The 25720-nt window shown below is 38.3% G+C and overlaps 1 protein-coding gene across 2 annotated transcripts in view; it reads left to right on the top strand.

The window, feature by feature from the left end:
- The window catches only part of grid1a (glutamate receptor, ionotropic, delta 1a), a 259552-nt gene that overhangs the window by 173254 nt on the left and 60578 nt on the right, over positions 1-25720 (top strand). For both annotated transcript variants that reach the window (XM_040001760.1, XM_040001761.1), the window contains exon 4: positions 8230-8435. In XM_040001760.1, coding sequence (XP_039857694.1) covers positions 8230-8435 — 206 coding nt within the window. The remainder of the gene's footprint in view (positions 1-8229; positions 8436-25720) is intronic.

Genomic DNA, 25720 nt, shown 5'->3' with positions numbered 1-25720 from the left:
GCAAAGCGAGACTTTGCCATCAAGGACTGTGCAGCCTTTTGTGCGTTCTTTTCAAACCGACTACATTCAAAATGAAACTTTCATACAAAGATGACTGCCCCTGCTGACTTTTGTCTGCGTTTATATATTAATTTAACTAAAGTTATGTGTCTCAGTAGTCTAGTGGTTTACACATTCACGTAACAAGCAAAAGCTTCCCAGTTTAAAACTAGGAAGGATTACAAGTCCCTTTGGGGTTATTTGGAGCATCCCACGTAAAACACATTTCCAAATGAAAACATGGGGTGCTAACTGCTGTGGTGTCCTCTTGTGAATAAAGGAGCAGCTGAAGGTAGCTTTCTTTTTCACTAAATTTGCAGTTATGGGTTGAATTTCTGCCCTGACTTTAAATTTTCCATTGTAAACATACCTGTTTATTTTTAGACACCATTAAGCAGAAAGCAAAAAACTGAATAAGTCAATCATGCTATGCTTAGGTGATAATCTAGCTTAACATGCCTACCTACCACACACCTGCTCAATAAGCTACTTAAAAGATGTGATTACTAAATGGTAGCTTTTTACTGCTCAAACACAAATTGGATTAATATTGTGCGAGAGTGTGTGTCTATGTGTGTGTGTGTGAGAGAGAGAGAGAGGAAGCTGACTTACACTTGCATTACAAGTATTAAGAGGACAGTCATTAACAGCAAATATTCAAGACTTTGACATCATCATCAGGTTTGCTGATTTTATATCTGCCACACCTTTGACAAAATGGCCATGAACATAAAATAAAGATCATGGTTGTTCCATTATTTTACGTTTAGTGACCACTTTTAATGAGAGAAAGAGTAGCAATAGATTGCATTTTTGCATTTCTTTTTTGCCCCTCTCACACGCTGCACACCTTTTATCTCAGTAACAAATCATGAGAACAACACTGTGCGTGTGCAGACGTCACAGGTTCTGCCACTTGTGCAACAGAGTAGATCCACAGAGTAGTGTGAGAAAGGGGAAAACCTCACACTTGTGGCACAGTACTGACAACAGTTTAGCCAAGAAGTCAATGCATTTGTTCTTTTAAAAAGAAAATCACTAAATCTAACAGCAAGATCACTAATTTGGCAAAGCTGAGGTGAACGGAGGTGAGCCTGCACTTGGTCAGGAATGCTTCTTTTAGAGGGACACTCAAGCTGAAATTACATTTCTAAGAATCTAAAAATTGAATATCTAAATCTCAAAATGCAATCCAATCCAACTAATGAATATCTGTCTAGCTGAATTTTCTGGTCCTGCCCTAGCACTACCATGAATAAGGACTTAAAAATGAGGGAAAGGAGAACTACCTCATTTGTGATGCCGTCATTTTTGGCTTAAAGTCAAATGTCTTCACCTTATTTGACTGTAGTTTTGTAACAATCATGGCATATATGATTTCCAGAGTTACTGAAGGTTTAGGCACGTTTTTGTAATGGCACTACAAGGTTTAAATTTGTGGATTTAAGTGAAACATTTCAGCATTTGTACTCATATTCATGTCTTTCTTGGGATGAGTTGTAAAATAAAAAGGTTCCAAAAGGCCAGAAAATGCTACAAAAATAACTCTGCTTAAGCCTTTCATGGGGGGAAAGAGATTTTTCTAAACCTTAAGTATCATTTTAAAGGTTTGTGATGTGTTATGTGTATGCCTCTGTGTATGCCATTTAGGGTGTGTTTTACACAATAGCTACTCATAACTGAGTGTATCCTAAAGGAAGCCAGGTATTGATTCTGTGTGGGTGGAAGAACAGTGGGAAGACTATCTGCAAATAAAAGCTTCTTAGAAATTATCTTGTCCTTTTATTATAACAAGAAGAGCATAATAGACAACTGAGTCAAGATTATAGGAAATCTAAAAGAAGGGTTGATTTTTCAGGATGCTCCTTGGCAGGTCTGTCAGAGTTACCTGCACTTAGTAATGACTGTGGAGCAGCTACATCTGTCTCTGTCCTCCCTGTGGTGACCATATCGCTGTTAAAGAAGGAGCGAATTAGCCTGGTATTAGGTGTAAGATTGATTAGGCTGCTTTTGGTCCCAAGTAGGGGGTGGTTCCTATGTAAAACATGCATTTATAACACAGAGAGAGTCTGGACATAGACAAACACAAAGGGTATTTCCCGTGGAGTTTTCAGCAAGCCTGCAGCACATCATAGGAAACGTATGGAAGACTTCTACGTCATGTCCTTTTTTAATGCATGTCTTATTGTGTTGCCTGATTTCATCTCTATTAATACTACATTTACACCACAAGGTCTTTAACACTGCCAGCTAACATAACAGCTAATTTCACAGGGAGTAAAAGTACATATGACCTCCATTTATTGGCTCTAATAAGAGTAGAGAGGGATTTAAAAAATAAATTAAAGTGGAAAAGTAATAGAAGATAATACAGAGAATATTTAAATAATAATAGACAATAGAGTGTATACGCGCTTACTGGTCATTTCATAAGGTTTACCTGCTCAGCTTCTCATTAATACAAAGAAGTCAATCACTTCGCAGCAACTCCGTTGAGACGTGTAGACATGTTTAACATCAGTAGGGGAAGAAAGAAAGAGATACTCTGAACATGTCGTGCTTGTTAGTGTCAGGCAGGGTGGTCAGAGTATGTCAGAAACTGTTCATTTAATTTAATTGGATATTCCCACAGGGCAATCTCTAGAGTTTGCTGAGAATGGTCCAAAAAGAGAGAATAACCAGTGATCAGCAGTTCTATAGATGTAAATACCTTTCTGATGCCAGAGGTCAGAGGAGAATGGCAGACTGGGAGAAGGTGATTGGATGGCAACAATAAATCAAATAAACACTTGTTACAACCAAAGTACGCAGAAGAGCATCTCTGAACACACAACATGTCAACAGATGGACTGCAGCAGGAGATGAACACATCAGATGTCCTTCGTGTCTGCAACAAAACTAAAACTGGGGCTACAGTTTGTACAAGCTCCAAAACTGGACAAAAGACGATTGGAGAAATGTTGCCTGGCCTTATGTGTCTCAGTTTCTGTGGTAACATTTTAATAGTAGAGCCAGAACTTGACATGCATAGATAGATAGAGTATTAAGAGTATTTCCAGTACCTTGCTGAATCTATGACATGAAGAATTAAGGCAGTTCTGAAAGCAAAAGACAGTCCAGTCCAACACTAGCATGGTGTAACTACAGAGGTGTCCAGTGACAGTACATACCAGTAAAGGAATACTTTTACATGTTTAAAGCTCCCAAAGTACCAATAATAAAAAACAGAAGAAAAACATAGGGAGCAGAAAATGTAAAAACATTATTTGTGGTTATTTCTCAGTTATTCGTATAAATAGCAGCTGCTGATTTCTAACTGACATCGACAAAAGAAATCATACATGGTCAGACATTAATATTTTCCTTAAAAATATGCTTTATTTTCCCAGTTATTAATTGATAATCATCATTTGTTTAGCCACTAAGTTAAAGTTCGGGATAATAATAAGTTGGGCCTCTGACAAAAAAAACAAAAACTAATTTAATCCTTGTATATTGTGCAAATACTGATTTTTCACTTTTTATTTATCAAGGCTTGCTATTCTGTGTTATTATTCCAGTTGTTGCATTTTGATCTTTCTCCGTTCTAAGTACACAAAGCTGTATAATCCCAAAAGCAAAATGCATGTAGGGTGATTGATTGTATCACTCTTAGACACATGTGATGGTGATGTAAGCCAGAAATGCACTCACTGTTCAGTATTTGAGTCCATTCACAGAGTCCGGGCTGAGGTAATAATCATTCCAAGGCTGTAAGTCCATTTCAGTCCTCCCCCTCCACTTCCTATTTAGACCAGACTCTTCATATTAGAACTGTATTAATGATTGTGCTTCCATTCCTTTTTTTTTTCTATCAAAACAAAGTGATGCAACATGTTCTTACTCATACAAAGAATGACAGCAAACAGGGGTTTTCAGAAAGTGCACAATAAAAGGGCAAATATATCAGAACCAAACATTAAATAAGCTTAAAAGTAAATATCAAATTAAAACAGAAAATACAAAAACAGATTTATATGAAAGATTTGCATCACAAATCCATAGAGATTCAGCAGGTATGTTTAGTCTGCAGCCCAGTTCATTAAATTGTGTAGGATTGTTTTTATTATTATAGTTTCCAAGATGTCCCATTAATAATTGTACTGATCATGTACTGATCACTGTCTTCTTACAGCAACAAACAAACCTTTCAATGCACATGCTTATGTTATTCAGAGAAAATAGGACTAAATGTTGTTTTTTAAAGGAATCTATGCCCTTTTTTCAGAACTTGCTTAGATTTAACTGCTATCAGACGCAGTGCACAGTGGTAAGTGGGTGGTATGGCGGTGCAAAAGGTTACACTGTTGCCTTAGTTCAAACCTTCTGGCCACCTCAGACCTTCCTCCCACAGTCCAAAGTCATCCATATTACAGTAGGTTAACTGATGATTTTAAACTGGCTGTAGGTGTGAATGGGAAAGTGAATATCTGTCTGTTTCTCTATTTTAGCCCTATGATAGACCTATCTATCCCATCGAGGGTGTATCCCGCTTCTTACCCATTATCAACTGGGATGAGCTCCAGCCCCTCCACAACCTTGAATTGGATAAAGGGATGGATGGGCAGTGCTTCAGAATGAAACCATGATTAACAGATTTACTGCTGTATAGATATGGCATATGGATATCATAGAAAATATATCTTTTCAGTCAGAGAATGAATAAAGACAAATTCAGCTTAAAGCACTTAAATATAGACCCATGAAGAAGAATGTGAAGAGAATGTCCCATTCTCTCTCTCTCCCTTTCTGCCTCGCTCCCTTTCTCTCTGTGTAGCTGTAATTGCTGTGCATAACACTCAGTGTCTGAAACATTACAAATTTGCAAAAAAAAATCTGTATTGCATATAATTAACTGACGTTATTGTTGCAAGAATAACACTGATTACTTAAACAGACTCATCTCAATTTTGAGTAAACATAAGCTGGTAGCATAGCCATTTCTCAAGCTTTTCCGCTTGAATTGGAGCGCAGCTTGACGGCTCAGTAAAAACCTCTGAGCCCTTTGATCATGATGTGCTCATTTCAGCATTGCTTCAATCCAAAAGGGAGTCCCGCTTTAGTTTCAATGTAAGTTAGAGCTGAAATGAATGTTAGAGCATTTTCATGGGGTCTTTCTTAGTCTCTCTCAATCTATCTTTTCCAACCGCTCTAAAAAAAAGATTCATACCATTATTAAAAAAGATATGTGAGGGCCAGACAGAAAACAAGAGTAGTTGGTAAGTTTCCAGAGTAAAAATGGGGGGGGAGTGGAGTGGAGACTGATAAAGGGAGTCTGTGCAAGGGTCAAGTTTTGATATCTAAAACTTTCAGTTGCAGATTTGTGTTCAGAAATTACACTTGGGTAAACATGTCCAAAAATCAGACCTTTAATTCCACGTTAATCCTCTTTTCTGCTGCCCTATCCATGGCTGACACGGTTTCCCCGTGGAAACATTTGCTATGGGTTTGAATGTTGACTTTGAAGTCCAATTTTTCTATCAGTTCATAGAATAGTTATCGCATGGTAGCTTTCCCTTTGCTCTTCATGGGATTATAAACCTTTTTTTTGTTTTTTGTTTTGTTTTGTTACAGCATGTTGCAAGTTTTCAGACAACAGTTTATCTTCCTGTTATGGAGTGTTGACCAGTTCCTCCAGATCTTTTGTGGTATTGATGAAATCTGCATTGCGTTATTATGGCGTTTGTTGATTAAAGATCTGCAGAATTCCATCTCATTCATTGATGCAAAAAATACATTTTTGTTCAGACTCTCTTTTAGAACTTGAAACTGGATTATGATACAAAATATTCCCCACATCTCAGAAATCTCAAGTCAGTAGAGTTGACAAAGCTCTTTGAATGACTAATAAAAAGCATCCATAATAATTTGTCTCCTTATCGAGTCACTTCAGTTTAGAGAAATTCTACCCATTTATACTCTCTTTGTAGCATATTTCAGTTAGAGGCCTCTGTTAGAGATCTGATCGCTTTTGCGAGTAGATACATTTAAGCAGGGGCTTAGCATCAAAGTATTACTATTCATTTTAAATCAATATAGGTAATCTTACAGCACAAATTCTATCATTAGCCTGTATTTTGGTTCGTTTTCCCAAACAATGTACTGATGATAAATGTGACGCCACTTATGAAACATCTTCTAACAGTAAAATAATAACTATAATATATACCGTCTGTCTAAAACACAGTACATGGAATAATAACGAGTGGTGGTGGCTAATCAGGGGTTAAAATATGACTATCTGCCCTCCTCTTTCTCTTGGTCTCACACTGTAATTATACCACTACACAAAACAAAATATATGTTTAACTGCATATGACAAGATCCTTGTTGGATGAAATGTGTAATTTACAGCCTTCCTGTGTCAATTTGACAGTTTTCAGATGCAAACCTGTCCAGCAAAGGTAGATATTGGTGCACAATGGTGGTCAATTACAAATATGTTTTGGTCTTGTCAGCAATATCAGAGGTGCAGGTTCTCATAAAATTGAGGAACTCACTGATAGAATAAAAGCAACCATTCCCGGGTGATCGTGGCTCAAGAGTTGGGTAATCGGAAGGTTGCCGGTTCGAACCCCGGCTCAGACAGTCTCGGTCGTTGTGTCCTTGGGCAAGACACTTCACCTGGTGATGGCCAGAGGGGCCGATGGCGCGATATGGCAGCCTCGTCTCTGTCAGTCTGCCCCAGGGCAGCTGTGGCTGCAACTGTAGCTTGCCTTCACCAGTCTGTGAATGTGAGAGTGAATGAATAGTGGTATTGTAAAGCGCTTTGAGGGGTCCTGAAAAGCGGTATATAAATGCAATCCATTATTATTATTATTATTACCTGGAATTATCCATAATTGCTGATTGTCTCATCAGCAACACATGCAGTGAATGCAAAGTTAAAGTCAGTGTTAGTCAGTTACTGCAGCTGGGTATTGCATTTAGAGATATCTAATTACTTCATGTAGCCAAATGAATTGTAAGGGTCGAGTTGTGAAACCATGATTAGGTTTGTATGCAAAGAAAATGAGACAAAAAAAAGAAAGTGTGCGGTTGCAAGTGAAAGAGTTTTCAAAGAATGCTTCTCTGTAAGTTTAGGGATGCCTCAAAATGATGAATGATTTAATTTCCTCTTTTGTTCTGCCCTTTGAACATTCTGAGGAGAATCCACGAGCAACTGTGATTATTTATGTTAACCCTCAAAATAGACTTCACTGCAGCAATTTCAGGAAAAAAAACTTTCCATCTAATTCTTATGATTTGTCTCATTTGGTACATATTTCTGCTGCAGTTTGCCTTAAGATATAGACTGAGAAACAGGGTCGATATACTAAGATGTTGCATCTGTGCTCAGGCTAGATTTTCTTTTTTTGTTTTTTTGGGGGGGGGGGGTTGGCCTAATTTCTGATTTTGGCCCTCAGTAGCAAAAATATAAACAAAAATGGGTACAATGGGTTCTGTGCATAGATGTGTAAGCTGTGAATTTCTTCAGCCTCATTTACATTTGTGCATATGCCCCTGTATTTTGTCCATTCTGAGTACTAAAGCACTAGACCACTCGATGACTCATCAAACCTTCACTGATGCAACAGTAGGAACCTAATCATGCACGCACACAGACACACACTGGACACAGAAAGAGGTCTGGCCCCAGCGATTTCGTCCAACCTCTCTTTAACAATGCAGCATGACTTGGCACATGCTGGGCAGCTGCTCCCCCCTGTGACTGCTGGGATTGGTGTGCTTATTGTGAACTCACTGCTGCACATCACCTCTGATTTGTATGTGCAATGCAGGCATTTTAAAGTGCTTTCCTTTATAGCGAACATAGACACACACAAAGATCTCTGGGGACCACAACACCTGCCTGCAGTTTCATATCCTGTAAACCCCACGAAACAGACAGACAGGAGTGCTTGTTGTGTTTTGTCACGCTTTAGATCAGGAGCAAAGAAAGAAACCTGCCTTTAAGCCTTTTGGAATGAAGCCTGAGAATATACTCTGTGTGTGCAGAGGTTGAAAGTGCAGCTTGTGATTAAATGTTCCTCGAATATAGCACCACATAAGACAGCAACTCTCTAAGTGTTTTTTCTTTCTCTCTTTTTGTTTGTGTTTTTGCATTTTCACCCATATCATATTTTCATACCATCTTTTGTCTACCATCAGATATCCGAGGTTTGCAAACCTTTATGGACCAGGCGTCTCGGCTGGGTCTAGACGTTTCCTTGCAGAGGGTGGACCGGAACGTTAGTCGGGTATTTACTGACCTCTTCAACACGATGCGCACTGAGGAACTCAACCGGTACCGGGACACTTTACGGAGGGCCGTGTTGCTCATGAGCCCTCGAGGTGCACAGGTGTTCGTCCACCAGGTAGGCTGTGTTATTGACTCTTGTTTTGTTTTGTTTTTCAATAATGGATGCAACAACAAAGTGTTGTAGTCAAACACCAAGAGGAAAAACAAATGCTGCATAGAGATAATGATCCATAAAAAGAAAAGCATTTCCTGACACCCTTAATCTGAAGCAAATGAAAAAAAAGTACACTAGTAGTGAGGGAAATAATTAATTGAGCCCCTGCTGAATTTTAAGTTTGTTTTTTTCTTTCTAAGTGCACTTAGAAAGAAAAAAACAATCTCTAATTTTCATAGGTGTTTTATTTTAATGAAGGTAGACAGAATATCACCCAAAAATCCCAAAAAAAAAAGCACATTAATAAAACTACAAAAATTGATTTGCATGTCATTGAGTGAAATAAATATTTGATCCCATACCCAGCCAGAATTCTGGCTCCCACAGAGTGGACATGACATTATATTGACAATACAGATACTCCTGATTTCATCTTGTTATAAATATGAAGCATGCCTAAAGTATACATTGCATCCATTCCATCCGCTCCACCACCATGGGCATGACCAAAGAGCTCTAATACGGAGAAGATTGTGGACCTGCACAAGGCTGGAATAGGCTACAAGATCATCAGCAAGAAGCTTGGTGAGAAGGTGACGGTTGACAAAGAACACCATCTCCACAGTCAAGCACAGAGGTGCAAGCATTATGCTTTGGGTTGTTTTTCTGCTAAGGCAACACAATTACTTTACCACATTGAGCAGCCAATAGATGAGCCCTTGAACTAAAAAATCATGGACAAGAACCCCTTTTTTCCTCAAAATCCATGCATCCTGGATGGGTCTTTCAACATGGCAATGACCCAAAACATACCACCAAGGCAACAAAGTGGATAAACAAGACTGGCTATAGAAGAAGCGCATTGAGGTTATGGAATCTCCAGACCTCAGTCCTACAGAAGATCTGTGGAGGCAGCTGAAACTTTGAGTTGTCAATCAAGAGCCAAGAAATGTAAAGGATTTAGAGAGTTTCTGTAAGAAGTTGTAGGCCAAAATCAACACTTAGATGTGTTGACCAACTACAAGAAACGTCTTACTGTTGTACTTGGCAACACGGATTTCTCCATCAAGTACCCTTGTTGGAAAGTACAACAGTACTTGTCAAGCAAAACATGACTTGGTAGGCCAAATATAGATGATTGTGACTGTTGGTATTCCATTGAAAGATGGTCTCTAGGACTTTAAAAGCCACTCAAGAAAACCTATAATGCTGTAAATAATTACACAATATAACCAGCATTTCTACAATAAAACAATAATAAACAATAATTTGTTCCTTAATGCTGAAAAGATCAACAGTTCAGATAAAATAAGCGGTGTGTATCCACAGAGGATTCTCTCTCAACTCATTCTGGGTCATAGTATCCCAACTTGGAAGCTCTTAGCAACACCACCGCTATTTGCTCCTTCTAGATCATATTTGCTTATTAGAGATGGATGCGTAAAACAGAAGGCAATATATCTAACTCTGTTTTAGCAGACATCTTTTCTGCCTTTAATCTCACCTCAGTAAGTCCAAAGTTCATTAGTTAATTAGCTGGCCATTCCTCAAAACAGTTTTAAAAACATAAACTGCTGCATGAAAATAAACAAGTTTTCCTGTGTTCTCTCTGTTAAAGGGTGTCTGAAGTGAAAGGTGTCCTTTAATTATTTGTTGGGAGTTTTGTCAAAGTGTGTTGAAAGATTATGTAATGTACTGCATAAGCATGTTTGAAGAATGGGCTTGTGTGGCACTGGAATTGCTGGACACAGTGAAGAAATATGGCAAAATAAAACTGAGTTGAATGGCTTATTCTGGCCAGCAAAGGCATCGAGGTCTGACACTCAATCTTCTGCTCTTCTGGCAAGGACAGATACACGCTGATAAAGATTTTTCCAGAAGATTTCAAACAGACTTGAAAAGGTTTGACCTCGAAGGGTACAAAAGGAAAAGGGACATTAAAATATGGTTTCAGGTAAAGAAATTATGCCAGTTACACAATAGAAAAATCTTTTTGTTTGAGTTTATCTTACCTGTAGCATCCATCTGTCTGGTAAATACAAGATTAAAGAAGGTAATGGTTTATTAAGTCCATTATATTTGCTTAGTGGAAATTTCCTTTAATGATATTTGACGTGAACATAAGACACGTTATGGTATTACTATAGTCCACAAAACTAATCCATGGAAAGTAATTACTTAGGCATTGCAGAGATTTAATACTAATAGAATGGGCGGTAGTGACAACTCTTTTCAGCTGAGCCTTTATTTATTCTTGTTTTCGGAACACTACGGAAGGCGCTATTTTCACTTGGTACGAATGTTTCATATTGTGAAAGATTTAAATGTTAAAGTATTAAATGCTACGGTTGAGCTGTGGGAGATGAAAACAGGCCATGCTGATGTAGTGATTGGCTTTACAAAAGCAAAACCTAAAATTAGTCCATATTTGTCTTTTTATTGCCATTGTAGCTCAGTGCATTTTCAGCGTGCTGGATGATAGGGAAGACACGTTATGATACTTGTGTTTGTAATGTAATCCTTCACATAACATTTTGACATCTTAAACGACATATCACATGTATATATTGTGTACATATACTTGTGTGTTGTCAAAGGTTTTACCCTGACAGGACTTTATTTCACCTCTGTTTATCCTCAATCCTCTGCGCTCATTTATTTAATCTTTCTATCTATTGTGAGCAAATACCATAGGAAAAAGCCTTAACCTCCTGTAAGTCAAAACCCTCACTTGCATTCTGATTAGCTTCTTGTCAATTCTCTACAATTAATCTAAAAGTGAAGCACTTACAGACAAATGAATTAGCGCACAGGCCGTGAATACACAGAGGCTTTCAAGTTTCATTAATGACACACTGCTTTGATCTTTTCTTTTGCTGCAGTGAATTCTGTTTTAGTATACAGGTACACAGGCTGGTGCATAAGTCGTTTATTCACAAAAGATTTAATCTAGAGAACTATATCCCTTATCATCCCTTATACAATTAGCATAAGGCATCTGTCAGGCATCTTGGGGACTAAGAAATAAGCGCAGCTTTGCAATTGGCACACCCTCCAAATGCTCCTGTGAATACGTTAATGCAAGTGTTGGAGATATGTACATTTATCAAAGCTTCATTAATACCTTTGTAATGGCTGTCAGTGTGTCCACACCTCACCAAAGATGCCGGGGCAGAAAATTCAAATAATATCTCAGTGGAAAATATGATGCCTTGAGGAGTTTAGTACTCATGAGATGACATCAATTTGTAGGCACCAGTGTGATGTAAATGTTAACAAATGTGTTTAATAGCTAACTGAAATTGATGATATTAGTTGTCCCAATGATATGTGAAAGGTGTGACAGAATGTGTTATGGTAGCCTTGAAGGACACACTGAATAACCACTAAGAGATGTAAAACATGCATAAGATTCCCATCCCCCTCCCTCCATACACAGAAAAATACTGAGAACCAAGTTGACTGCAAAGAGAAGAAGAAAAAAACAGAGAAAAAATTACTTAAGAGAAGCCACAAAGAACTACAAAGAGATGCAAACTAACTTGAGTGAAATCTATTACAACACAAAGATGCATGGCAACCACAGCGAGACTAAAAAGGGTCTGTAAAAAGACCCAAGTGGACTAGCAAGAGACACAAAAGGACTACAGAAAAAACCTAGGAGGACTACAAAGAAGTGCACAATTTCCCCAAAGATTGGAAAAAGGACAACAAAGGATCCCAGACAAGTACAAAGAGGCGCCAAGAGTCACAATACTGTACAAAGATTCAGAAACAGAACAGATGCAAGTGATGGTAGAGATGCATAAAGGCTGGGGCCCAAACATAACGTGACTTCAGTATTAACAACCCTCTTAACCTGACAACTTAAACATGAATATTTACAGCCTTTAAGGTCTTTTGCTTTTCCAGCAGAATGACTGTCCATATTCCAAAAGAATTCCCCCTCTCGATTTACTATAGTACACGAACTGAATCTCTTTCTTTCTTTCTTCGTCAGCTTCTCAATAAGGCAGAGAAAGTCTGATGTGCCATTGCAGTTTTAAAAATCCAACTTCTAAATCAGAGGACCGCAGCTACAGGGACATTTATGGAGGGCTGTGGATGACTTTGGTCCTTTAAAGTTGTATTAAAACCATTTGCAACGAATGAGGGAGTGATCTTCGATAACACTTTAAGTTTTAATAAACAAATAAATGCTGTTCTTAAAACTAGTTTTTTTTTTCAACTTAGGGTACTTGGAAGGGTGACGCTCTTTCTCTGCTTAAGTGATATTGAAAAGGTTATTTGTGCATTTATTTCATCTCAACTTCACTATGGTAACAGGCTGTGTTCAGGTGTCACTCTGTCAGTGCTTGGCTGAATGAAGCGCAGCTGCTAACCAGCACATGCAAACAAGACTCCTCCATGTTGGCTTTCTTACATTGGCCCCCAGTCAGATTTCAAATTTATTTTAAGAATTTATTTTTTGTTTTGAAGTCTTTGACATTTCTACACCTCTCTGATCTTTTATCACTGCACACTCCCCCTTAAGATCTGTCGAACAAATGCTGCTGGCTGTCACAAGGTCAGATTAAACCACAGAGTTGATTGGGTCTTTTCAGTAGCTGCTTCTAAATTGTAGAGCTAACCACCTCTCCACATCAGGATGTCCCCAACATTTGACACTTTTAAAAGCCACAATTAATTTTATTCTTTTATCCTTCAAACCAGGAGGCCAAGTATATTTTCCTGGCACTGTAAATAGATTTGACCTGACATTTTGCTTTCCATGTCAACTCTTTTAAAGATTTTTATTATGTTATTAAGGTTAAGCCTTATTCAGAACATGATAATTTGCAGTGGCTAAGATTATGATGATAATATTTTTCAACGTGAGGCTGTCACTTTGACACCCTTTCCAAACCTGCTAGCATAGTGCCTTGCCTTTTGCCCCCTTCTTTTTTTCTTTAAATATTCTTATGCTTTAAGTCCCATATTCCCATCAGTCCATCGTCTACAAGGCCAGGTGTGGGTGAATTGAGCACATGAAAAAAGGGCACCTCTGTTCTACTGACAGTTTGTCAAAGGACTATTACCACTGTAGACCCCATATTCCTAACTTTACCTTCAGGTTCTTCCACCTTGTGCGCATTACCGAGACTCACCGAAGTCTCACATTTTGTTTTGATGATTCTCTATCTATCACATTCAATCACAAGTCTGTCTTCTCCTGTCCACTCCCAGGGCACAGTCATTCTGGTATTATAAACAGACTGCATGACATTGACACTGTCTGTGGTATTATGGTGAGATTCTGGGCGCTTCTCCTCTCTCATTTAGACAGTTGCCATCTAGTCTCTTGTTCACATTGGCCATGAGAGGATGTAGCGTCTTCTGTCTGTTTCATTTGTGCCTCTTTTCTGACACCTGACTGCTCTCTGTTCCCTTCATGATAGAAGGATTTCACTGGAGTCACACAAGCCTTTTAGAGAGCCATAAAGTGGAATTTTAAGCTTTCAGCTGTCCCATTTCTTTGTCCTTGGGTTGTATTAGTGAGCATTTGCTAAATCACTTACTTAAAATGATGCACATTTAGGTTAAAAAAAAAAATCTTGACACATTTTATGAGTTACCAAAGTCACTCACCAATTAATTGTCAGTGGAGCAGCCCCAGGCTATATTTCTTGAAGACACTCAAATTAGATTTTTGGCTCTAGGCTGTGGCCCTGTGAGATAATCATTCATTTTCACCAATGATGATTTAAATGCTTTAAGCAACTCAAATACCTTTGCTAAATGCGAATTCTGAAAATGAATAATGTGTCCTAATGGTAAGCTCAATATGTGTAACTATATAGTTTAATCCAAGTAAATGCACTATTGCTCAAAAGTTTTGGGTCACCCCGAAAATATAATGTTTTAGTTCATTTGGCTGAAGGACCAATGAGCTATGGATGTCACAGCAAACCGTCCATTATCCCTCTGTCTGTTAATAGTTCACAAGATTCACTGCTCTTCCTACAGTATTGGTCAAGATCACCTAGCAGGTCTAAAATGATGGGTCGAGGTCACATTTGCACTCAGCTTTAACACCCCTCTGGGTTCTTGGCTAGCTTTGAGGTTGCATGCTGTCTGTGCAGATGCTTTCCAAGTACTGATGTTGTCTTAGCAGTTTTATACAATTGTTCCTCTCCTGGATGCAGTCAGCATCTCAGTATTGCACACTCAAAACCTGTAGAACACACCACCCTTTTTCTTCCTTAGGAACAAAAACTTAAATCTGTTTCCTGAAAGTTGATTGTAGCATGCATGTGCAGGAAGACAGAAGCATATTTCTTTCTATCTATAATTGGGAGATAACTGAAGATACTTTGTAATCAAAGTAACAATATAACTGTAACTGTAATGTAAAAACTCAGAAGCACGTAAAAACTCCAAAACACGTACAAAACACAACAGAAGTGCTCCAGGATGCTAGGCGCAGTGTTGAGCTTTTGTTACCTAGTGGCTACACAGGCCAGCAAGTACCAGCGACCGGATTTGGTGTGTGGTAGTAACAGGTAAATGAACATTTTTTTAAAATTATTTGAATATATATGAGTGCTTGTGTATAAATACACAAACAATACACATATGCTTTCAATTGTGTAATTTAAGTGATCTAGGTAGCTCTGTTTTGAAGTTCAGTTAATGCTAGAAATGTGTTTTGGAGTTTGTACATGCTTTGGACTTTGCACGTGCTTTGTCTCTAGGGGCCACCGTATATATATAAACATATATAACTAAAACCACGTTGTTGTTTTTTTTACATTAGTAATTCCTTTTGTGCATAATTTTATATTGTTGTTAATAATAAATTAATTAAAGCAACAAAACAACCTGAAGAGTCGGTTGGGAGCTGAAAGAGCCGGCTCTTTTTAGTGAGTCGAGCCGAAAGAACCGGTTCTCTATAAAGAGCCGGAAATCCCATCACTAGTGTAAAAATAACTCAGTAACATTAGCAAGTGGTGGAGGCCAGCAGGTGGTTGAGGGAAAGGGGAGGCACCTCAGGAGGAGAGACCCGAGGTGACCGCCAGTCCGAGGTCTTGTCCAAATTCATGGGCTGCATCCTCCTGAGGACGCATTTGTAGACCGACTACGTCACAGCGACGCGCCGAAGGCTGTCCTAATTCGTAGACTCCTCCGAATGCAGCTGACAAATGCGTCCTCCCTTTCCCCGAGGTTGAAGGATGTGTCGGGTGTGTCCTTCGTGGCCCACCATATCCCAGAATTCATAGCGCAGCCCAGCCAAACTCCAGTTTCCGACAATGGCGGCCGCTACTATGTTTTAAAATTACTCTTATTAATCTTTCTGAGTCACAAAATATTTGCAAAAGTGCTTCGACGTTTTCGGAGACATCTGTTATCCACCAGCTTGATAGCTAGCCGAGAGCTCGAGGGTCACTGAAGCCGCCGAGAACGGCACAATTCCCGGCACATCATTTTCAGATCACCGCGGACTTTCGCTACTCAGGTTTAACGTAATATATGAGTCACTTAGATAACCTAAAAATGTTATTGTTGGTCTTTTTTCAGTGTTTTATTTGTTCGTTTGTAAATCGGTTTGGCTGAGATTAAAATTATTAGATTAGATTAGATAAAATAAAACTTTATTAATCCCCTGGGTGGGTTCCTCCTTGGTTTTCACACAGCTGAATAAACGTCAAACAGAAAACTAATTAAACAGAAGTGTGAGATGGTCGAGAATTTACGCTATTTTAGATAGCAAGGAGCAGACGGCCAAGTTTATTAAAATCCACCTGACCAAAACAGGCGCAGCTTGATGACATCATCAACATGCGCTGTTGCGATAGAATGGTATAGTCAAAATCTCTATCGTTGGCCAAATTTACATCGTTTCTATCGTATATTGTTTATATCGCCCACCTCTAGTATCCAGTTGGGGAAGCAACACATTAACAAGAGAATTCTGAGTAAAACCAAAGTTACTTTCCCTAGTAACTAGGTACTTTGAAAGTAATGAGTAACTTGAAGTAACTGAGTTACTTTTGATAGAAGTAACTAGTAATGTAACTAAGTTACTAATATAAAGTAACTTGCCCAACACTGGTAATGCATTACTGTGAAATGCATTACACCCAACACTACCCATTTTGTTGGAGGATTGGGTGACTGTGCTAACCACACCACACCATTATAGGCAGAATATCAGCTGACTGTTTTTTTTTTCTAAATAGTTTTTGCATAGCTTGAAGCTGTACATTATAAGTCAATGTTCTGTTGTAGGAGGACACAGGACCGCGTCATTCACAGGGTACGGCATGGGGCTAAAAAATGGAGTGATACTTTCCCCAGTTCAGTGTCCTCTTTATCCTATAGAAACATGTCACATGTCACACATCACTCCCTCGCCCAGCCATGCTTGCAAGATGACATCAAGCACTCAAGACATTGTTTCAGATATTTCACATCTCATAAATGTTCTTCTTTTTGACACAAACATCTTAAAATTGTGTATAATATTTACCCATCTCTCTTTCTCTGCTCAATATTTTGCTTTTATTGGCCAGTGTCAGATATAGCCTTTTCTTTGCAACCTTAGAAGGCCACGTTGAGACTGGAGTTTGACGGTTACCAATTGAAAAATACTGCCAGTTGAGGACCTCTGGGTCTGTTTTCTTAAACTCCATTCTTTGATGTTTTTGTCCTCATGCTCAGTTATATACCAAGGCCTCTCACTTTTACTTTTATTATGGTTGGAGCCCATGTGTGTGTTTCTATGAAGAGAGTAGTATACTGTTGTATAAAATTTAGCCTTCATTTCTTGGGACAAGAATGCTCTGTTGAGTGTCAGAGGGGGGGAAAAAAAGTTATTTCTTTCTTTTTCTCCCTTTATTTTATTATAATCGAAGCTACAAAGGCTGGTTCTCCACACACTCATCTAGTCAAACATCTTTGAGCTGTACTTACATAAGTGGAAAAAAGGTTTTTCTCGTGATCAATTAGCCTTTTAATATAAACTGTCATTATCTACAGTATGCCACCGACACACTAGAATTATGGTTGCTGAAAATGGAGATCAATATGCCGAGATTCAAATGATCATTAATTTCTCTGCAATTTAATTGTATTGTATTAAGTTCTGAGCAGTAATGCATTTAGTATAACAAAATCAGAGTCAGAATTTTGGTTTAAGGCCCTTACAGAAGCATGCACAGTATAAGCCTTTCTAGTGCAATATAAATGAATTATTTGCTTAGTCTCCATAGCATTTTTTGTCAGTGTTCTTGTCGGATGGAGGCTTCCTGAAGGTGTTGATAAGATGGAAAACAGAATGGGTTGTGTCAGCTGGCATGCCAGCTCTGCAGCGCACTTGATGGATGAGGACAGGGGCTTGGTGAGGTCTGCCTCATGTGCAGCGGCTACACCAAGCTATGAGAGTGACAAGCGCTGTTGCCAGGTAATGTGAGAGGGAGAAAAAGGTGCTCCATAGAGGTAGTAGGAGGGTTAAAAGGGGGGACTCACATAAAGAGAAAGAAAGAGCAAAAACAAGAGGGGAAAAAAAGAGATGGATGTAGAGTGAAAAGGTTAACAGTGAGAAAGAGTTTTGGGCGCTAAAGGGGCGGGCTCTATCAACATAATAAAGCACCTCTGCATGAAATGGTAATGGGTGAAATCTAATGGAAGAAATGGAAGTGGAGAAAGACAAAAGCGATGAGCACTAAGATAATGTATATCGTATCTGACCAACTGTACCTACTGGCAATGATCTCATGGTTAAATAGGTCCAGTGTAGTCAGAGAGAACAAAATAATGGACTTTGGCAGTTGGAAACATTTTTGTCAAGCTTGTAAATGTGGACGCTGTCTACATGGATGCTTTCCATCAAAAACGTGGAAACAAGGTTTCCGAGCTTGTCACGCATAACAGACTGTTGAAATGATTTTAGCTCAAAGTAAGTAAGCGAAAGCTATTTTTAACCTTAACTTGTGAATAACTGTAACACCATTTGATGATGTTTGCTTTTGCGGTATGCTTTGGGTCATTATCCATCTACTGTGAAGCGTTCTGTGATCAGTTTTGTATCGTTTTGTTGAATCTGAGCACAGAGTTTAGCTCTGTACACTTCAGAACTCATCCTGTTACATTGTACATTTCAAGACCTCCTCAAGGCCGTTCTTGACTCGGTTAGATGTTGTGAAAGACTGTTTCTTAACCAGAGAAAGATTTCTATCATCTCCACTTCAAATGTCTTCTGTAGTATTCCAGTTCTTCTGAGCTGGATTTTGCATTTCTTCTTTTTTGTACCTGAATGTTATTTTGCCACGCATAAAAATTTTTTTTATCTGTCTAAAATGTTTTTTTTAAGGTTTTTCTCTGTATTATGATACAGGGCCTGACCATAAAACTGTTTGATAGTCAGTCATCTAATTACTTCTGAGCCCCTAAAAAGGGGAGACGATAAAGAAAAACGTCTCAAACACCCTGAATAAGTCTTGAATTTTATTCATCTTGTTCTTATTTTGATGCAAAATCTCTCTATGGTGGTGTACAGAAATAAAATGACTAAACTTATGTCATTTTCTAAATACTTATGGACTCAGCTGTAGCTTCAATCTGTCACAGTTCTTTTTTCAATTTACTGGATTTTCACCTTGAAGAAAATCTGTTTTTAAAGCAACCATGTCATTAACTGTCAGAGAGGCTCTGCGTGAACTGCCATATAGTTCTAGGCATGCAGTACTGTGACCTTCACCTGCTAGACTGGTGACTGTGGATTACTACATTGCCTGTCATATAGTGATATTTTGATTTTGCCTCAGTCTTCTGCTTTATGCACCTTCTCTACCAAATACAGCATCTTGTTCATTATCCATATATTTCATGTCTTTCAAAGTGTAGAAGGTAATATTAATGCACTCACTGAGAAAATACACTGGAGCTGTTTTTATACTCGATCAAGGTCTTCGGTATCGAACAGAACTGTGGCATAAAAACTACTTTTTATTAAGTGCCCTTTTCCTTGAATAGCTTGTACATAGTTTATCAAGTCTATAGTTAAAAATGATTTAGTCCTGTAAATAATTTTTGACAACTCTCTCTTTTGTCATGTCTGCTTTACTATGACTGGTGAAAACGCTTTTTGTTTTCTGAATGACAAAAGAAGCACAAAGGACTTTCTGAGCATGTGTAGTGTTATGCACACAGGACACAAGAATAAAGGGGAAAGGCACATATAAGAGTTTCTGCTAAAGCTAATTTGTTCATCGTAATTTCAGAAATAGCGAACTGAAGAAAATTAGGCGTTAACCTATAAACTACAAGTGGCTTAAACTGGAGATAACTGCAACAAAATGAAACCCAAGAAAATGAAAACCAAGTTGGGTGCCTGAAAGTCACCTTTTTCCAGGAGGAGAGACATCATTGAAGGAAACCAGCTTATACATGAGTAATTGACTTTATTAAAAGGGAGGAGCTATTACCTAGAAACTGAAAAGAAAGAAGAAACAGGCAGGCCCAACAACCAGTACTGACTCAAGGCTTCGGGCTGTCCTAGTATGCTGTGTGACTGCATGTCAGATAGGCAACTGTGTTACAAACTGATCCCCTTGTCAAGATGTGAGATCACGATTTGCTGATTAAAAGTGGACCCATGTGACACTTGAGTTTGATTTGCAACAAACACATTTGCCCTTGCTATGAATTGTGTTTTAATGTCAAGGACTCTCTTCTGTCTTATTGCGTCACAAACGCTTGGCGATGGTAATTTAAAAGCAGCCCCAGTTGACATGCTATTATGGAGCGCTTTGACGACTTTTCTCGGTGAGGGTCATGCCGTTGACATGACAGACACACATAGGGTGCATGCATACAAGTCTCACGCACATTTTATCCACTGCTTTCTGGCAGCAAAGCAATAGATGTTGTTTGGCAGAAAGCTCTTACTTTGTACCATTTTGTGTCAATTATTTTGTCAAAGTCAGTGTCACAGGTTGGAAATGGTATGGAAGAAAAAAATGTTTGCAGGTATTGTGTTCACTTCAACGTTACAGTGATGGGAATTTGAGAAAAATGTTCCAATAACAGACTTACCAAATGTGGTTGGATTGGAGAAAGAAAAAAATTACTCAAGATTTATCAGCTATGTTTTTGATCCAAATGTTATTCCTTCTTATCAGTGGCACTTTAACTTATCGAACCATGAAGGGGGTCTAAAACAATTTTCCACCATTTGGCACCTCTCAGCAGTAAAAGCTAATATCCCCGCTGTCTAGACTGTCTTCATTTCCTCTGTCCAGTTCTTTTTCTTTTCTCTACTGCACTGTTTACCCCATTTTTATTGTTGCTCCAGTTTTTGACATTCTACATGAGCAATACGCAGCTTCACAGGTGACGCATATGGTAAAATTTTATACCATATCAGCGGTAGTCAGTAGACTCTCAACAAGTAGATTTTCCCTTATGTTGTAACAAACTATTCCAGCATGTAGCACAGTTGTGTTTCTGGCACCTGAACCTTCCTTCTCTCTCAGATGGAATAAAGCTGGCTATGACCTGGAAGTGTTTATCCCAGCATGACTCATTAACCTGACACAGAGAGCATGGTGTTGGTGCAGGGGTGCGTAGTGTTGGCACAAACAACATCTTTTGCATTTGTGCACACACAGAGATTGTACAGACGTGTGCATATGCAATCACCCCTGATTCTTTCCCCAGATCTATCACTGCCAGTTTTGTCTACACCCCTTCCCTTAGTGCTAATGAGTGAGGCCAGGTATAATTAAAAAGCTCCAGAAGTACCGCACAGCCTGTTTAGTTTTCTTTTTCTTTTAGAAAGAAAACACAAAAAGAATACTTGCATCCACTAGAGGACTGGATTTGACCGGTTCACAATACAAATGAAGGCTACAGTTTGTCATTAGTTGAGTGGCATGAATTTATGGAGGTGACAAACAGAAAGGCATTATGGCTAGTACTTAGCAGGGGAAGTGCAGCTGAAGTTTTAAATAGTGGACATTATATAAAAGCCTATTCAGTATTAAGATTAACTTTCCTTTATGAGCAGACAGTGACTGCAGTCGTATTCTTTTTGGCTGATTAGAGCGATATCACCATTTCTAATCCAAATATGGTTTAGATTAGCTTTTGCTGCTTATTAAGAATAATACAATTGTTAAATAACACTCAAAACCATGCATTTCTGCACACATTTATAAAGTATAGTTTACGGTGTTCAGGTTTTTTTTTTTTCAGGTTTATAGTGATGTTAGCGTGACTCTAGGGATCCCCTGAATTCACCATGAAAATAGCATTTATGCTTTTGGTGAAATGAGCCCATTAGCGTTTAGTTACAAGCTACTAGCTTGGGTGTAGAATATATGTTTTATGAATAGGGGCTTGGTCAATATGCTAACAATAATGCTTTAAAATAGAAAGTCCAGAAACAATTGGGTGATCTCACAGTGGCTGTTTGCCTCTTTTATATAAAGTCTGTGCAAACGTCTTACCTTATCTCCCAAAGTTCCTCTAGAAAACATTACACTGGCTTTATTAGTAAATGATCTGCACTTCTGCAGTACCTTCTAACGTTAGCAAGGTTCTGCAAATAAATAACACACTTATACACTCAAACTCACCTGAGGAAGAAACTTGGAGTTCTATGTCTTGCCCAAGGGAACATGACACAGGAAGCAACATTAAATCACCAGTTAATAGACAACCTGCTCTAACTAAATTTATTTAGTTTTATCTTTTAAATACCTTTAAATCTCGTGCCATTTAGTCACATGATTAGAAAACACATAGAGCAGGGTATGAAATTTTGATGACTTTGTGCCAATTTAGGGAGTGGAATGATTTAGGGCTGCAAAGAAAAAAAATCCACATCAAACACTAGTTGGTGTTTGTGACTATGTATTTCATATGGTTCTTTTTAACCAATAGTAAGGTGGCTGTAATATTCCTTGATACCAGCTGCACTTGTCAGTGTTAGAAAGGTCAAGAAATAAATGCTCCAAGATGGTACAGTATGATATGATCTGTGGTTAAATGGAATGCATACTATTGCATAAAATGTTACCATGATCTATCATTGATCTTTGGGCTGTACTTTGAGAACACTGAACATAGACTATTCACATACTAAAGTCATGTTTAGACATGAACCAGTCAACCAGTGTGAGGCAGTGGTTACTGGAATGGAGTGATCAGAGCACTGTAGCCTCACCAATCGTCCGTTGAGGGCCAGAGTTGAAGGGGTGTGTGGAGTTTATCTCGCTTACCGTCCACTGGCGTTGCTCCCCACTGGCTTAACGCTCCCACCTCTGGACCTCTGTCCTCTCGCTCTGACCCTCAGTGCTGCTCCTCTATTCCATTTTCCTCCCAATAACAGCATGACAAATTGAGGCTGCCAGAAAACGATCTATCACTGTCCTACATCCCATCCTCCTCTGCCCTCTGTTGCCTCCTTTTCTCTTTCTCGCTGTCTCACTTTCCCCTTACGTTCGTGTTACAGGGCGGTCCTTTTTTAGCTCTTTGTATTTTTCCCTTAATGGTTTGATGTTTTCCTCTACATGGACACTTTGTCTTGCCGCCCTTGCCTATTTCCCATAACCTCATCCCCTTTGCTTTTTTTCCCCTTATTGCACTGTATACTTTTATCTTTGTTGCCATTTCTCTTTGTGTGTTTATCCCCCTTCACCCTCCCTGCAAGCTTGTTTTGTTCACTAATATTCTAACTCTATTTGGTTTGTCATCTTTTTGTTTGGCAGGCAGAGAGGTACGTTATGGTATAAATTTGTACACCTTTTAGCCTCCCTGTATCAGTAACATGGAAATAATAAAAGGACAAGTGTAATAGATTTCTGTTTCAGTGTAAGCTTTGTTTTGTAGCCTTTTGAAACTCCAAAAAATAATTTTGCTCCCTGGCCCCTGGCTTGAACAGTTTGAGTGTCTGTGACTAAATTAAGCAGCTCCATGTGATTTTTTTCCCTCCATAATAAGTTGAGTGTTTATCATAAAGCATGGAGAGACTGTAGTGTGCAGAGAGAAAACATTAATTGCTTTGCGAGACGAATAAATGCCACTATTTGACAGGTAAATAATGAATGGCTCCCTCTCTGTCCTTGATCATTTATTGGTACCTCTATATGAAACTCTGCAACGTTCAGTAACCGTGACGATGAAATATTCATGATGAGTTTGCCCATGCGTACAAAAGGTTACCTCCTACATTACAATACTAAGAAAGTAGTTTACTCCAAAAATAAAATCTAAATAAAACCCACTCTTCATGTATATATCTCATGGGAGAGCTGAATAATCAAGAGAAATGGTTGTATATCCAAACTGTGGTATTAAAATCGAAATCAGGGCAGTTGGCAAGCTCTTTACTTGATGGATAGTTATTACTTGCGCAAGTATGAATCATCTGCTGAAGCTAAAGAGCTTTTCATAAATAATTTGCCATTTCATAAGTAATGCTGGAGAATTAAAATGGTGGTGTATTTGAGGTGATGGCTTATTTCTTCACATTAATAAACGTCAGAGGACTTTTTCAAATGTGGGAAAGGGCCTTCAAAGGGTAAATAACTTGAGAATTGTGTTACTGATGATGAAAGTGGAAAAAATGATTATAATGATAATAAGGGGACGTGATGAAAACAACAATTGCGGCCGATCAATTCAAAGCCCTCTGGCTTCTGTAGCCTTTTCATTCATAATTTGCTTAGTAAATGGATCAAAATCTGGCAGTATTTTTGTGTGTTCACAATTCCAACAATTTGTTATTTTATTATTATTCAGTCCGTTTATTGAATTTAGCATATCTTGAGACCATTTCAGCAAAATTTGACAAACAGTATGATGCATTTCTCAGGTCATGTGACAGGCTTTACTTATTTCTTTAGGACATGACTTTCAGATATTGTTCATTTGCTTTTTTAGGCTCACCAGGTTTTTTTCTAATAGCTCTTATGGAATCACCTTAGTGCTGCAAACTTTGCTAAGTTGTATGTTATGCATAGATACAACACTGGTTCATAGCTTAACAAAAAAATCTAAGCAAAAAAAACGAACTTGAAGACCACTTTTAAAGTATTGATCTTTGGGTTAAATAATAAAGGAATAAGGGGTGGTTCAATACTTTTGCACAGTAGTTTACATCATACACACCTCTTCAATTTATACATTTTCATAGCAGCACCCAAAACACATTCTTGTCCTGACAGAGGGTGATAAAATTCGATTTATGTTTCTGATTGTGATTTATCTTTTGCATTATTGAAACAGTAAACCTCCTAGACAATTTTTATTACTTCTGAAGGGAGAATAGTTAATGTCATAAAAGGCATTCAGTGAAGTCTCATTTATCTAGTGACCTCCAGAGCTGCATACGACTCTTTGTTTTTCATTCTTACTCCTGTATTGTAAATCAGTAAGCAGTAGGATGAGAGTCCAAAACCCAGCTGGTCAGAATTTGTTAAGTGCACTTTTATACTTCTAATAATTTTTTTTCAGTGTGGAAAAATCATTTAAGCTATTTCAGTTCCTTTATTGTTTTGTTTTTTTTTCAAACGTTTATGTAACTCATATTCTTGCTAAATTGGAACAGTGAAAATGCATACAGACAGTTACTTTGTCTGTATGCATTAATAGCTTTATCACTCTGTATATTTATCTCCCTCCAGCATAATATGAGATGCAATTATACCAAAACCCTACAATATTGTCGGAAAGTTCTGTGTCTGTGAAATTGTTGCTGTGGGCTCAGGATTATTGCCCAATTCCCAAGTGGCAGACTCAAAATACAGTACGAGTTATAAGGGTAATTGCAAAGCCAACCACTTGGAAAACAAGTACTGTATTGGTACCCGGCACACAGCCTATCACAGTTCAAAAGCTCAGGAGAAAATGTTCAATTAAAGTACAGCCCCAGTGAAAAGAATATAAATATAAATGCTGGTCCGAATATCCCCTTACCCCATTTTTTACCTGTTTTCCGACTTACTTTTCCCTGTTTTCCTATTTACTTTTGACTCAAACCTCTATGAGTCAGTGTACAACATGTGCACATGCATATTCATGCTTTCCTTTGATGTCGCATTTTCAGGTCTGTGTTAACCCCCACATTCAAGATATGTCCATATACTGAAGCTCATATATGCATAAGCACTGTACATGGAGATATGCAGATGGTGTTATTCAAGATTCTGTTGAACAGGAAGCACAAACATTTTTTATGCAATATTCAATATGTTGTTTAT

Source organism: Simochromis diagramma, unplaced genomic scaffold, assembly GCF_900408965.1.
Source record: "Simochromis diagramma unplaced genomic scaffold, fSimDia1.1 OVJJ01000421.1, whole genome shotgun sequence".
NCBI classification, from domain to species: domain Eukaryota; kingdom Metazoa; phylum Chordata; class Actinopteri; order Cichliformes; family Cichlidae; genus Simochromis; species Simochromis diagramma.
This window is presented reverse-complemented; position numbering and strand designations above follow the sequence as displayed.